Source organism: Orycteropus afer, unplaced genomic scaffold (genome assembly GCF_000298275.1).
Source record: "Orycteropus afer afer isolate SDZICR_OR568_19922 unplaced genomic scaffold, OryAfe1.0 scaffold00057, whole genome shotgun sequence".
In the NCBI taxonomy this organism is placed as follows: Eukaryota; Metazoa; Chordata; class Mammalia; order Tubulidentata; family Orycteropodidae; genus Orycteropus; species Orycteropus afer.
Window position 1 is genome coordinate 8335535 of NW_006921644.1, and position 15384 is coordinate 8350918.

Consider the following 15384-nt stretch of genomic DNA (forward strand, 5'->3'; position numbering starts at 1 on the left):
AGCTGGTCAGAGACCCTTCCCCCAGCACCGTCTCACGGAAAGGGGAGCCCCTTGGCAACACAGCTTCTCTGCTTCGCGCAGATGCAGGACCACCCCCCAACCCTCAGCTTGGACCCCTCTGGGCATCCCCACCCCGACCCCCACTCTATTCTGAGCTCCCTCAGCCCTCCAGTCTTTTCTCCACCCCCACCCTTCCCCACCAGGAGCCTGGTTCACTTCAGGGACCCCAGACTCTTCCGTCACTCCCCCTCCCCGCCCCCTAGGAAGGCCACCGCCCTCCCCTCCCCCTCCCCCTCACCCCTCCCCCTCCCCAAGGTGGGGGAGGGAGGCTTCCTCAGGGTGGGTGTCTGGGGGGCCTCCCCTGGGGGGGCTGCTGGAGGAGGGGAATCATCCCAGTGACAGCGTGGGGGGTGTGAGCATGCATGACCCGGCAAGGGTCCTGTGAGGTGTGTGGCGTATTGTGGGTTCGTGGGAGAGTTGTGAGTTTGTTTTTGAGAATATATGCTCACGCGTGTGTGTGTGACTCGTGTGCAGTTCCTCCTGTTTCCCTACTGTCTGCTGGAACCCTAGCTGCGTCCGAGCCGGGAAGGGACCTTAGGACTGTGAGTGCCTGTGTCTCTGCTGCTGCAGGGTCCCACTCACACAGCCGGACACACACACTCACACAGCCAGATACACTCACATACGCATGCTCCCACTACACACACATAGCCACACACACACACACACAGAGACACACATGCACACACATACTCACACAGTCAGACACACACACTCACACAGCCAGATACACTCACATATGCATGCTCCCACTACACACACATAGCCACACACACACAGACACACACATGCACACACACAGCTGGACACACACACAGCCAGATACATTCACATATGCGTGCTCCCACTACACACACATAGCCACACACACACATGCACACACACTCACACAGCTGGACACACACTCACACAGCCAGATACACTCACATGTGCATGCTCCCACTACACACACATAGCCACACAAAGAGAGAGACACACATGCACACACAGCCAGACACACACACAGCTGGACACACACTCACACAGACAGATACACTCACATACGCATGCTCCCACTACACATACACAGAGACACATGTGCACACAGAGCCAGACACACACACATACACACAGCTGGACACACTCACACACATGCCCAGACATAGCCGGACACACACACTCACACCCAGACACACACTTGCACGCACTCACATAGCCAGACAGTGATGCAGCTAAACACTCTCTCACACACACACAGCCAGGTACACTCACGTACTCACACTCCCACTGCACCCACTCCCACTTACACAGTTGGACACACACACCCATACACCTGGGGACACACACCCAGGTGGACACACAGCCAGATGTACACACTTACACACACACTCATGTGGCCATACACACCACTCACACACAAAACTGGACACACAGCCAGACACACACTCCTACACAGTCGGACACATACATCATGCACACACACAGCTGGACACACTCCCACTCCCACCACACACACTCCCACAGCTGGAGCCTGTCTCCCCACAGTCCCAGAGTTCACGCCTGTGAGCCGTGGGCTGCAGGGTGCAACTACTGCGGGGCTTGTCCAGACGGCTCCCGGTTCATGTCCTCGGACTGTGATGGCAGCGGGCTCTGAGCCTTCGTTTGCTCATCTGAGAAGGGGGTGGGGAGAGGGGTCCCTCTCAGGCTGCCCCAGCACTCCTACACTGGCATCCTGGCTGTCAGTCACTGATGGCTCATGCCCAGAGCAAGTGCCTACCTGGTGCCAGACTCCAGGGGGGCCTGGGACCCCCAGCCTTGGGGGCTTGCACAGTAAGAAAGAAGAGTGTGAGGTGTCCAGGCTGGTCTTGGAGGACTGTGTGTGGGTCTGATACCCCTTTCAGTCGGCTTCAGTGGTTCCTGCCCGTCCCCAGGACTCGGGTTCCGTAAGGGGAGGGTGTGACCGGCCCCCAGCGAGCAGCAGGTGTGTACTGACTTGCTACTTAAGCCCCTGTGCCTGATAAAGGACATGACGTCCCACTGCTGCAGGGACAGGTGGTGGCAGGGCCCCCTTCAGGGCAAGGAGGGAGGTGGGATGGTCATAGGCCAGTTTCCTCTCCCCACACCCATCAGTATCATTTACCTGGTACTGGTCAATACTAGTAAGGAGGAAACTTGGGTGCAAGGAGCGGCAGTGCCCGGGCCTGGGGTCCCTGGTCCACCCCCCCCCCCATAGGGAATGTTAGGGCCCGCCCCTTTCCTGGGATCGCCCTCAGACTTGAGTGTGCATGTGAGATCCTAGATCCGGATAGTAGCAGGTTCTGAGTGACTCAGTGGGCCCAGGCTCCCCCCCAACACGTCCCAGCAGGGCATGGTCCTGGCACACAGTTTCCAACAGTGGCCACATCTGCAGCCTTTAAACTCCTGGCACCTGGTCCCACAGGAGAGGCTGCTTGCTTGCTCCTGGGCCGGGCCTGGTGCAGAGGTTTGGAAAAACCCTGGGTGATGGTCTCTTGTGGGAGGAGCCCTGACAGAGAGAGGCCCCCTAGGGGCCCCTGGCCCTTATTGGACGGGGGGGCCGGGGCTCTGCCCAGGCGCAAGGCTGCTGAGAACAGCTGGGCAGAGCCTCTCCCACTGAAGCCCCAGGTCTGGGGCTTGGGCTGCCCTCTTCCCTGCCTGGTGCAGCCAGAATGGCCCATCCTGGTAACTGAGCCCCTGGCACTGAGCTAGCCATTCCCCACCCAGAGAATCACCTGTCCTGCTCCCCCCTTCAGTTCAGACTGAACCCAAATTCCCTGGAGAAACAGGGCTCTGAGGGGTCTGGGAGAGGGTGCAGGGGTTGGCGTGTGGCTGTTTCTGGACGCAGACTCTGCATGTGGTGTGTGTGAGCACACGTGTGCATGTGCGTGGGTGGGCAGCGTGGACAGGGACTGGAAGGGCTGTCCGCCCGGCTGGCAGCAGAGGGAGCGTGGGTGGCTGTTTCTGCCGCTGCTGGCTGGGCCTTTGCCTGGACCACCCTTCCCCGGCCCTGGAGCCTAGGCTGCTAGGGGGCTCACTCCCAGGCGAGGAGTGGGACGGAGGCTCGTCAGAAGCCCGTGGGGGCACCTGCCCTTCCTGGCCTAGAGCTGACTTGACCTCTCTTTTCCGTAGATCTTCCGCCGGGCGGACAAAAATGGTGAGTGTCCTCCCAGGCTGCTCACTGAGTGAGGACTGTTTCCTTCTGTCCTGATGCTTCATGGGAAAGAGCCCTGGGGCAGGGGACATGACCAACCTCGAACCAAAGGCTAACAGCACATGGCTCTGAGTGCACCTCAGTTACCCCAGCTGTAAAATGGGGATCCTGCTAGGCCCCCTTAGTCAGGTGCCACAAGAATTCTGGGAGCTGATGATGGCTGTGGTATTGAGAACGGGCCTTCCTTCGTTAGTATCTGTCAGGCTGTTTGTTCCTTTTTTCTTTTTTTTAAATTTTTATGGTGATTTGGGTGAAAGTTTCCAGAGCAAATTCCCTTTCCATACAGCAGCTCATATACACTTTGTCTCATGACGTTGACTGCAGTTCCCCACAGTGCAACAGTTCTCTTCCCACTTCCTCCCCGTAGTTAGCTCTACCCCTTGTCCTTCCCTCCCATGTTTGTTACTTTTATCGAGGTGAAATTCACATAAAATCCACCATCTGAAGAGTGAACCATGCAGTGGTCCTTAGGACATTCACAATGTTGTTCAACCACCACTCCTGTGTCTAGCTTATTTCTCTGGGCACCCTGTTCTCAAGCTTCAGGTAGGGTGCAGCACACCCCAGAACCTGCTTTCTAGGGTCACATGATACTCCAGTGTATGGATGGACCCCACTTTGTGTGTCCATCATGTGTGGATGGACATTGGGGTGGTTTCCACTTTGGGGGCCACTGTGAGCAGTGCTGCTGGGGACATGCCTGTTCGGGTTTTTGTTCGAACACCTGTTTTCAGGTCTTTGGACTCGCCGGGTCATGTTATAGTCCTAGGGTTGACCTTTGGATAAGCTGCCACACTGTTTCCCACAGGGGCTACACCAGCAGCGGGCCAGGGGGTGCTTGGTGTATGCAGCTGGTGTGTCACTGAGCTGGACCAGGGCATGACAGGCTGGGGCCCAGAGACCTCTCTCAAGGATGCCCCAGCCTACTTTAGGCCCTTTACAGGCCACAGAGCAGTTACTGCTCACAGCGACCTGAAGCAGTTGTTTGATGCTGTTGCCCAGAGAGGTTAAGTGGTTGGCCCACGGTTGCCCAGCCAGCATGGGAACTTGAGGCTCTGCCGTAGACTCCTGGCCCTTCCCCCCCACATCATGATGTTGCCCAGCAACATAGGCGGTTGTCATGGCTACAGAGTTCTGGCGCTCTGTACAGTGCTCTTCCTTTATCTGCGTCCATACCTCTGTCCACCTGTGCCCACACTTGCACTCGTCCTAGCCTCACGCCTGTGCCCCTACGTCTGCCCCTCCTGTTTCCATACCTGCTCCCGATCCGACTCACACACTTGCTGGAGCGAGTATGCAGGTGTCACAGGAGACTGGCTCACGAGCACAACGGACTCCACCGAGCCCCTCTGACCCTCACCACGGAAAGGAGGCAAGTGACAGTGTTACAACTTACTGTAATCACCATGGTTGTAATTATCGGGTCCAAAGCAACTCTCTGTGCCCATTGACCAGGCTCAGGCCCTCTCTGGGCCTCAGTCTCCCCATCAGTCAAGTGGGGTGATAATACTTGTCCCGCCTGTTTCCCCAGGCTGTGGGGGAATCGGAGAGATGAGGATGGCAGACTTTATCTACAGGAAACCAAGCGGTGTCCGTGTTTATTCCTTCGTTCGCTGAGAAAGTGCTGGTTAAGGAGGGTCTGCAGCGAGGAGGGGACAGCATAGCCGGGTGCCTGCATCCCCCAGCAGGGCGCCCTGCTGCTATGTAGCGCTCAGGTGGCTGCTCTGGCCCGGGTGCCTGGCACCCCCAGCCTCCCTCCCTCCCCTCCCACTGCTGTCACAAGCTGGGGTGTGGGGTCTTGGGGACTGGAGGGGGTTCCAGTCTGGGCTGGCGTTCAGTGCCAAGAAGTCTCACCCCTGGGCGACAGCAGCCTGTCCCATCCCCCTCAGGTGAAGACCGTCAACAGCAAGTGCGGGTAGGGCAGACGGCCAGGGGACACTGGGAGCAGAGGTGGCACTTGAAAAGTGGCATCGTGGCCTGGTGGCTTTGGAGATTTGTGACAAGGGGACTTGTCCACAGAAACAAAGAGTCGCTCTGTGTGCCTCAGAGTGAGCGGGGGTTTAGGTGGGGGGTGGCTGCGCTGGGACTGCCCCGTTGGCTACCAGCCTCCCCAAGCAGATAGCGAGGTCTCTGAGAGTGGGCCTGATCCCTGGCACCCAGAATGCCATGGGTTTATGTCTGCAGAATGGTAGTTGCTGACTCCCTTGGTGGTGGGAGTGCGGCCTTGTGGTCACTGAGGTGCCAGCAGGGTGTCTGTGTGGCTGGAGTCTCGGAACGTGCTGAGGGGTATGGAATAGGGCAGACATAGGTTCCCAACTAGGCTGAGCACAGGTGTGGTGGAGATGCCTATATAGTCACACACAGGTGTGTGTGCCTTGGGTCTGCATGCGTGTGCCTCTGACACCGGCAGTGTACAGGAGGGTGTGTGTGTCCTCAGGCCAGCGCAGTCAGGCTCCCTGGTGTGTGTGTGTGGGGGGGTGTTGTCGTTTGTTGGTCCCTCCTGAGCGGTCTCCCTCATGCCTGACCCTGCTGACAGAGACTGTTTCAAGGATGGGCCCATAGGCTGACGGCCCAGGCGAACACCAGAGCCGCAGGTCCCTGGATGCCAAGCCTGAGGCTCCGTGGAGGCTGAGCCCGGTCCCCATTAATGCGAATGTGCCACGCCTGTACCACATTCCAGCTCAGCTCCTAGTGGAGGAGAGGCCGGCTGGCCTCTGACCCAGCACAGTCATGAGGCAGGGCTCTGAACCCAGCTGCCTGGGCAAAGTCACTAAACTCCCGGGGCCTCAGTTTCCCCATCTATCAATGGGCTTGACCTTTACCACAAGCATACCCCAGAGGGATGGTGTGTGGAGGAGAAGTTGAGCTGGGGCCTGGCCAGTTGGGAATCAGTGAACCTAACACCAGCTGATGAGGATTGAAGGCCTTCCAAGGCAGGAGTCTGGTGCTTGTTGGCAAGTGTGTGCCCTGTGCCCGCAGGAGGCTGTCAGCGGTCGTGGAACACGTCTTATGCTCCAGGCCTTCACAGACAGTGAGGCTCCACTGGAGTGGCAAGTATCACCCCCACCCCTTTCACAGATGACAAAGGCCAGAGCTGGAAGGGGCAGTGGGCACTGTCAGGGCCTTGGGTGGCTGGTGCGGACGGTGCTGATGTCACCCAGCACTGGGGTGAATACACTGTGTGGGTGTGGGGACAGGTGTGGGAATCACTATGGGACCATGACTGTGGGAGCAGAGGCTTGGTGGCCAGTCTGTTGTGGCAGCTCTAATGAAAAGTACTCCCTTGGTACAGACCAGGTATCCTGGTCCCAAAGCAAGGCACGTGGTGGCTGACAGAGGGCAGGAGGGCCAGGCTGTGTCCCGCTGGGACACGGACATGAAGCGGTTCCTGGCATTTGAAAGGTCGCTGCCCCCGAGGCTGAGCTCAGGCCAATTAGCAGACACACCTGCAGGTGCCCTTTTCTGGAAGTGGAGTTGTGGGCCCGGGCCCTGGTCTAATTAGACCTGTGTTCCCAGCAGGAGCCCTTCTCATTAGCAGACAGGCTCGGCCAGCCGTGTCAGACACCAGGGGAAACACCAGCGGAGGAGGGTTTGTGCTCAGGAGACGGGGCCTCTTGCTGTCTGTCTGTCTGTCTGTCTGTCTTCTGAGTGTATGGGGATAGAGACAGGAGTCCGCAGCTCAGAGCAGCAGGGGGAGCGAGGGGCTTGGGGTTCTCTCAGGGTGTACTGGCACCCCACGCCCGTGGCAGATGTGACTGAACCCTCCCACACTTCCTGTGGAGTCCAGACCGGGCCTCAGGGTTTTCCTGCACCCGCCTGCTGTGGCACCACTAGCTGCCCCTGGCTGAGAAGGTGGGGAGCGACTCCCCACCCCTGATTACGCGAGGGGTGGGTGGGGGCCCCCCCACATCTTGCTAGGTTGAGTTGAGGGTGTGGACCAAGGAGCCAGACTGCCTGGGTGCCACTTCCAGCTGCGGGACCCGGGCAAGCCCGTTAGTCTCTCTCTGCCTTTCTCCCCTTGGGTAAACGGGCCATGGTGCTCCCTGTGGCACGGAAGTGAACGCGGAAAGAGCCCGATGCGGCAGTGAGTCCGCTCAGTGATTCCTGGGTCTGCGGTCTTGTCAGCGCTCCCAGGTCTCCCTGTCACCGGACCCTGAGACCCTCAAGCCCCGCTTCAGCTCACAGCAAATCTCAGGCGCACTCCACGGCTGGGTCTTTGGTTCGCTTGTTTGGCTTTCTGAATCCCTGGCCTTCTTTCTCCCTCTGATATTGATTTGCCTCCTGGAATCAGTCAGGCAACCCCTCCCCTCGCCAACACTGTGTGACACTGGCCCTGAGCCCCAGCAGAGCTGAGCTACAAGCCCTGAAGCCGCTCAGCCGAGCCTGGCCCCCTGCATGAGGGGCTCCGATCCAGCGGGGCCTCTCTCCCAGCTCAGCTGTCCCGCAGGCAGGGCATCATTGCCCAATGCACACACAGTGCCCATGGGCCGGAAGTGCCCAGAGCATCCAGGTCTGAGGGCCCAGAGGTGGCAGTTGTGGGCGGGACCTCTGCAGAGAGGCGGGGGAGCCAGCCAGGAAGGTCACTGTTCTCCCAGCTTCTTCCCAGGGGACAGGTGTGTCCCCAGCAGATACTGGTACTTAGGGCACCCCTGAGGGGCGAGAGGACCCTGAGTCAGAGAGAGGGGGATGCACAGGTGGCGTGGGTAGGGGTGTGGGAATCGGCGTGGGATCAGGTGCAGGTGTGGCAGACAGCCCTGCCTCACCCACCCCAGGCCTCGCCCGCTCCCTCGTGTTTTGGCATCTTGAGGCTGCCGCAGCTGTGGCCTGGGGAGAGAGGGCAACAGTGAGAACCTGGGGCCAGCTGTGGGCCTCTGTGTCATTCTGGCCCGTGGTGGGCTGCCTCGGAGAAGGGCCTGAGGTTCCCCAGCAGGGTCAGAGTGTAGAGGGGCTGCCCCCTGGCAGAGTCAGGACTGGGTGTGGGGGGTTCTTTGGACCCCTGGAAGCACTAACTAGTGTGGTTAGTCGACCACCTGCCTTTGGGTTTGCCTCTCACCGCTGGCGTTACCTTGAGGAAATTACCTAAGTGAGCCTGCCTTAAATAGCATCTGTCTCCTGCCAATTAAAGAAGATTGCCTAATTACCGTGTTTTTTGTTGGTTTGGAGATCATCTCAGGTGCTGCTCTTTCTGGGAGCATGCTAGGTGAATCAGGCATTCTCTGTGAACTGGAGTTTACTGACTAGTTTGGCAATCAGCTGATTCCATCTCAGCCACCCCCAAGGACAGAGCAGAATTGGCCCAGAGGGTTTCTAAGGCTGTCGGTCTTCATGGGAGCAGACTGCCTTATCTTTCTCCTGCGGAGCAGCTGGTGGGTTCAGACAGCTGACCTTTTAAGTGGTTAAGCCAAGTACTTAAGCACTGTGGCACCAGGGTTCCTGGGTAGCTAGGAGGGTAGGTGTTAAGCCGGCTGGAGCTCATCTGTTGGTTTGGGGATTGTCTCGGTTTGGAGGGAGTGTGTGCTCCAGCCCTCACAGGTCCTGTCTGCGGTGCCACCAGCTGGTTCCCCTCCTCCCTTCCTTGTAGATGACGGGAAGCTGTCCTTGGAGGAGTTCCAGCTCTTCTTTGCAGACGGTGTCCTCAATGAGAAGGAACTTGAGGATCTCTTCCACACGATTGACTCTGACAACACCAAGTGAGCCTCACCCGGCGCCAGAGCAGGACACGGGGGTCTGTGGGCATCCCCTCCACCCAGCACCCAGGGCCTCGTGTTCCACACCCTTGTCAGGGGCAGGAGACCGGAAGAGACCCCAGCCTTGCTAATCCGAGAGTCGGGGCTGTCTGGCCCTCCTTGCCTGGGGTAGCGTTGGGAGTGGGCACATTGGGGCTGCCCTGGTGTGACGGCATGTCTGTCTTTGCTGAGTGCACACGGCTAAGCCAAGAGGCCCCAGGCGTTGCAGGGAATGCACCAGGCAACGAAAGTGAGACCTCGGCAATGACTTCATCCTTCCGCTAATTCAGCCCCGGCCCTGGTGCTTCCCTGTCACTGTGTTCATCAAATGCTCATCCCTACCCCAGTGTTAACTGTGCTGTTGATCCCCCAGGTCCAGCCAAACCATAACCAAATAATATCCCTAACTCTGACCTTTATCCCGTTTCGAATCCATGTTGGTTGCCATGGAGTCATTTCTCACGGCGACGCCATGTGTGCACAGTGGGAACTGCTCTGTGGGGTTTCGAGGCTGCGATGTTTTGGAAGCAGGTCTCCAGGCCTTACTTCCAAGTTGCTCCTGGGTAGGATGGAACGGCCCCCCTTTAGCTCAGTCGTCCAGCACTTAACAATTTAGGCCAACCAGGGACTCCCTTCCCACATTTAACTAAACCTCTAGCTCGGAGGTTTGGAAGCAAGAATGGCCAGACTTTGTCTCACCTATTTCGGTCATGTTGTAAGAAGGGACCATTCCCTGGAGAAGGATGTCATGCTTGGTAGGGTGGAGGGTCAACGAAAGAGGGGGAGGCCTTCAACGAGATGGATTGACACGGTGACTGCGATGATGGGCTCAAGTATAGCAGGGATTGTGGGGCTGGCACGGGATCAGGCAGTGTTTCGTTCTGCTGTGCATGGGGTCGCTATGAGTCAGAAACGACTCGACGGCACTTAACAACAACAACAACAACAACAACTAGCTCAGAATCAGCTGAGACTCTAGCTGCAGTCCACCTGTGATCAGGTGTGAGACGCACCTTCTATTCACACCTGTAACCTTTCAGATCTGAGCTCTGCCCTCAGCCCCTTCCTCCTGACTCCCCAGCAGGGTGAGGCAGTGCCCATCAGCCCCCCTCTGGTTACTTCCTCAGGCCCACTCAGGTGAGGAGGACCAGAGTTCCTGGGGGCTGCCTGGGGCAGGTCTGATGAGTAGAGGTCCCCTTAGACTACCTGGAGGTGGTCTGGGCAAGGAGCTGCCACTGGGCCGGTTTGCAAGGGACTCAGGAAAATGGTGGCTGGGCTCGGTCGGGGCTGAGAGTGTCCTGGAAGTGTGGGAGGCTGAGGTGGGGGCTCGGAGGCAGGCAAACGGCAGTCTCATCTGGGGACGCCACTTTGAGGCCTGTGGGGAAGTGACTTCAGGCTGCAGACCTGGGGAACAGGACCCGTCTCCGGAGCCAGATGGAGGTCTCTGAGCGGCTCTTCCAGCCCCTGGGGCGCTTTGAAGCCTCACTGATTTATTCATTTGGTGTCTTGTGCTGGGCCACCTGGGTGGAGGGAGGGTGGGGGAGAGGGAGGACAGGTGTAACCTCACGACTGCCATGGAGGACAAGGGGTATGGTGGTGAGCTCAACCTTCTAGAAGGTCCCAGCTCCCAGAGGCCTTTAGGATGACTCTCACATCCTCCCAGTCCCCAAATCCACTGACAGCTGTGGGATGGATTCTGACTCAGAGAACTGCCCCACAGGCTTTCCAAGGCTGCCATCTTTATAGAAACAGATTGCCTCATCTTTTTCCTGGGGAGCTCCTGGCAGGTTCAAACCGCTGACCTTTTGGTTAGCAACCGAATGCTTTAACCACAGCACGAGCAGAGCTCATCCATCCTCCAAAATTGAGCCATAAACCTTAGCTCCTGGGGCTTTCCGCCCAAAACGGTTGACATGGCTCCAAAAGAAGTGTGAAATGCTGGTTTAAACTAAAGGAGCCCTGGTGGCACCGTGGTGAAGTGCTTGGCTGTTAACCTGAAGGTTGGTGGTTCAAGCCCACTCAGCTGCTCCATGGTGGTCTGCTCCCATAAAGGGGACAGGCGAGGAAACCCTGTGGGGCAATCGTCCTCTGTCACACAGGGCTGCTGTGAGTTAGAACTGACTTGGTGGCAACCAGCAGCAATGGCTGAGACAGATTAGGCCAGTTCCTTTCTACAGGCCTGGCCAGAACTGTACCCGTGCAAGGTAACAGGCTGCCTCCAACACTGGGAACAGCACAGGCAGAACCTCCAGGCCCCCTTTTATTTGGCCCCAGAGCCTTCAGTGTGGAAGCAGCTCTGGGGCCTGGGTTCCACTGAGCCCGATTCTAGGCCAGTCCCCCAAATACCCGAAGAAGGGAACTGCACCCCCAGAAAAACAAAACCCCCGGCCATGAGGTCGATTCCGACTCAGGGCACGAGCCTGCGTGTGTCAGAGGAGAGCCGTTACCACAGGGTTTTTATGGCCCAGAGTTTTTATGGCTGAGGGTTTGAAAATGGATCACTGGATCTCTCTTTTGAGGTGGACTCGAACCACTAACCTTGTGGTTAGCAGCCGAGTGTGTTGACTGCTCACACCCCAGGGTCTCCTGCGGCCCGGCAGGTGGGGGTTACCAGACCTGCACATACCCTTGGCTATGTTCCGCAGCCCCGCCACCAGCGCGGGGCTGCCACACCCGTCTCCCATCCCGTGTTGGTCCTCATGCCCAGCCTGCTCCACTGAGAGGCAGGTCTTTCTCCACATAGAAGTGAGGACGGGGGCCCGGGGGCTAGGGCTTGAACAAAGAGGCGGGGAGGCCCCGGGGCAGTGGGTCCCACACGTTTTGTCAACCACCTGTAATGAGCAGGCCCTCACTTTCTGCCTTGTCCCCTTACCCCTTGGTTCCACTCTGCCCATGAAGGAGTGTGTGGACTTTGGGGTGGGTGTGGCATGGAGGGTGGAGTTGGGCAGCCATGCCTCCGTCGCCTCAGTCCTTCCCCAGCACTGGGTGGGGGTGTCATTTGCCCGCCGCCCTGTCATCTAACAGGTGGGCTTCATGTTGCCACACATGGCATCGCAGGGGAAGGGGCATGACAAGCGTTTCCAAACCACACAGGACGGAGCACACCTGCAGGCAGGCGGGTGGGCGGGGTGGGCCAGACCTGCCGACTCCTCTCTCTCTCTCTCTCTGCAGCCATGTGGACACCAAGGAGCTCTGTGGTAGGTGCCCGGCTGCAGGGTGCTAGGATTAATGGGGCAGAGGCAATGAGGGGATGTGGGTGGGACTTGGGGGACCCAACCTCTGCTTTCCCTTGCCCCAGATTACTTTGTGGACCACATGGGGGACTATGAGGACGTCTTGGCCTCCCTGGAGACCCTGAACCACTCTGTCCTGAAGGCCATGGGCTACACCAAGAAGGTGAGTGGGGGTGGCAGCCCCTCAGGTTCAGGGGCTAAGCAGGAACTTTGCTAGGATCTCCCCAGGCCCCTCGCCCGGCGTCATGACCTGCCTGGCTCTGTGATGCCCACCATTGGTGGGCCTGGCTCAGGATGGGCTTTGAATGGGGCTCTGAGAGGCAGCTGAGGTAAACTGTGAAGTGAGGAGCATGGCTTGGTGAATGGCTCAGCTGACTTTAAAGCTGGTGTCTGGTTTGGAGCCCAGTGCCCTCCTTCAGACCTGGATGCCTTTCAGGTTGGCACACTGGGCAGGGTCCTAGGCTGGAGTCGTCACACCTGACGAGCCATGCGCCCTGCCACCGCCCAGTTTCCAGGATGGAAAGGAGGGAATGGGCCAAGGAATGCGACTGAGTTTCATAGGAGAGCTCTGTGATGAGGTGGGAGACACAAGCCCGACCGCAGAGCTGCAGTCGGTCCTTGTCCTCCACTGATCGAGTCCTGTTTGCAGCTTGCTGTCACGTGCTTGTAACTCCGCAGTCAGTACTGTGGCACCTTGGTGGTTATTCGTGGACACACTCAGGGGGCAAAAACTGGAGTCACCCACCTGAGGCTGAGCAGTATGCGGCCGCCTCATTTCAGCTCTGCACTCGGGTGTCCTTTTCACTGGCTGTTTCATCTCGAGCCACTGTGTTGATTCTCACTCACGGGCACCCTGCTCCGGCCCTTGCAGTGCGGTGTAGACCTGCTGGGTAGGGCTTTCCAGGCTGTGACGTCCTTCTGAGGGACCTCTGGGTGGGTGAGAACCGCCAGCCTTTCAGTCTGTAGCTCAGTGCTTAATCATTTGCACCTGGGGACTCCTACTCAGCCTACTTGGTGGTGCTTTTTCTTATCTTTGTGCTTTTTGTTGGTAATTTTACTGTTCAAAGCAGCCCGAGGGTAGGGCTGAAGTGCCATCTGGTGTTTCCAAGCAGGAGAAGGCTGTGACGGGCCTGATGGGGAGGAACACAGGGGTGGGAGGGGCTGCTTTCAGGCAGGTGCAGTGCTGCTGGCTGGAGTTGAAGGCTAAGGAACCCACAGCGCACGTGGAGTCAATGAGCTGTCTGCAAACGGAAGCACACATTACCAAGTTGTGACCAGAGGCCTGCAGGACTGAACACTGTGTTTCCCCTGGAGCAGTGGTTTGGTATTCGCTAATTCCCAAACCTTCAGTTTAAAAACGCAGCATCTGTGAAGCGCTGTGGAACTAGGTGTGCCTGTATCTTATTTAATAGTGACAGCAACTTCGTGCGATGGGTACTGTTACTTATTTCATTTTATAATTCAGGAAACGGAGGCTCAGAAGGGTGGCCTCAGCCACAGGTTGAGATGAGAGGGGGATCTGAGTTAGGGACCAGGCAAGAGTTACGAAGGGCGGCAGGGGACTTCAGAGCCAGGGGCACCTGGAGGCCCAGTCAGCCAGGAGCTGGGGCAGCCACTTGGACACCCCCACCTGGGCCGACAGGGAGCTGGGCATGGCCACATGGTGAGGGCCACACAGGTGCCTAAGAGCGTTTAGTCCACTGAATGACTCCGAGTTGTGGAGAGGCGGGGGAGCTCAGCTGATGACATCAGCCAGACCAGGCCCATCACTTGCCTTGTTGAGCCTCAGTGCCCCCATCTGTGAAATGGGTCCTTGGGAAGAACGAATGATGTGAAACCTGTCCACTGGGGAGAGCAGGGCCCGGCATGAAGCAGAGGCAACCTCTGATTTTTGTTACTGTTGTTACTGCCGCGTCAGCTGCGACCCCTGACGACCTCACCTATAAACAGCAGAACAGAGCGTCCCCAGTCCCACGCCGTCTCTACAGCCCGTGCTGTGTTGTGGCCGTCGCGTGTCTCCATGTCACGGAGGGTCGCCCTCGTTTCTGCTGACCCTCTTCTTTACCAAGCCTGATGCCCACTTCCTAGCGATCGGTCTTTCCTGATGGCGTGGACTGAGTTAGCTGAAGGCCTGCCTTCCTCACTTCTAAGGAGCAAATGTGCCGGGACGCAGGCCAGATGAATTCTGTACACTTTCCCAAGCCTCTGGGTTAGTGCTCTGCCGTTTTTTAGACGACCCCTTATTCCCACATATCCAGATACATCTCACTTTATTTCTGAGCCTCTACCCACGTTTCCATTTCTCTACCAGTGCCATCCTGTTTTAAATCTTGCAGTTTTTAAGTGTATTTTAATATTGCGTAAGACCAACTCCCATAACTGTTCATCTTTTTAGAATAATCTGGAAGTATCTAGATGGGTGGTGGAGTGGAACGGGGCACGGAAAGACCCAAGCCTTCCGAGTCCCTCAGACGAGGATGTAAACTCTGACTCCGTACCACATGCCCGTGTGAGACTGGGCGTTGAAGCAAGTTCATGGTACCTCGGTTTCCCCTCTTGGAGTGGGGCTGCTTCCAGCAACGCTGTCATGAGGCGTAGGTAACGCCTTGGCTGCTTCTGTGGCTGTGAGCCGGTATGACTGCGAGCCGTACTGCTCAGGAACGTGACATCCTGCCCCTTCAGAGGTGCTCTTGAACCTCTCCCCGTACAGCACAGACGAGTTTTGCGGTTTCCTTTCTCGTAAGTCATCCACGTAGGACGTTAGCTGGTTGGTGGACTTCAGTGGGGTGTGGGTGGGTGGTGGCTGTTGCAATGTCTTCTGTGTTTTCTAGTTGGTTTTTCTTGGTGGAAACGCATCTCACTGTTTGTGCTTTCAAACACCTTCCGTGTATCCTTCCGTCGCAGCTGATTGCTTTGCCTTCGTTGGGACGCAGTCAGGCCATCCTGTCTGACGTCTTCCTCAGGTGTCCTACTGTGTCCTGCTGCGTTCTCCCCAGACCTGAGCGCTTGGCACGGTGCTGCGCTGGGCAGCTGGGTTCATCTTCCGGATTTTCAAGTGCATCTCCACTGATGACAGTATTGATACCAGCCTGTTTTAGAATCTTCTTCAGCATGTTCAGGAATTTTTTTTTCATTCCCTTTGTTAAATTTTGTCTTA

The 15384-nt window shown here is 57.5% G+C and overlaps 1 protein-coding gene across 1 annotated transcript in view; it reads left to right on the plus strand.

Moving 5' to 3' along the window:
* Positions 1-3192: 3192 nt before the first annotated feature.
* Positions 3193-15384, plus strand: part of NECAB2 (N-terminal EF-hand calcium binding protein 2) — a 33487-nt gene continuing 21295 nt past the window's right edge. Inside the window, exons 1-4 of the mRNA XM_007939200.1 lie at positions 3193-3211; positions 8850-8958; positions 12166-12191; positions 12293-12390. Of these exons, the coding sequence (XP_007937391.1) occupies positions 12310-12390 (81 nt within the window). The 5' untranslated portion in view covers positions 3193-3211; positions 8850-8958; positions 12166-12191; positions 12293-12309. The remainder of the gene's footprint in view (positions 3212-8849; positions 8959-12165; positions 12192-12292; positions 12391-15384) is intronic.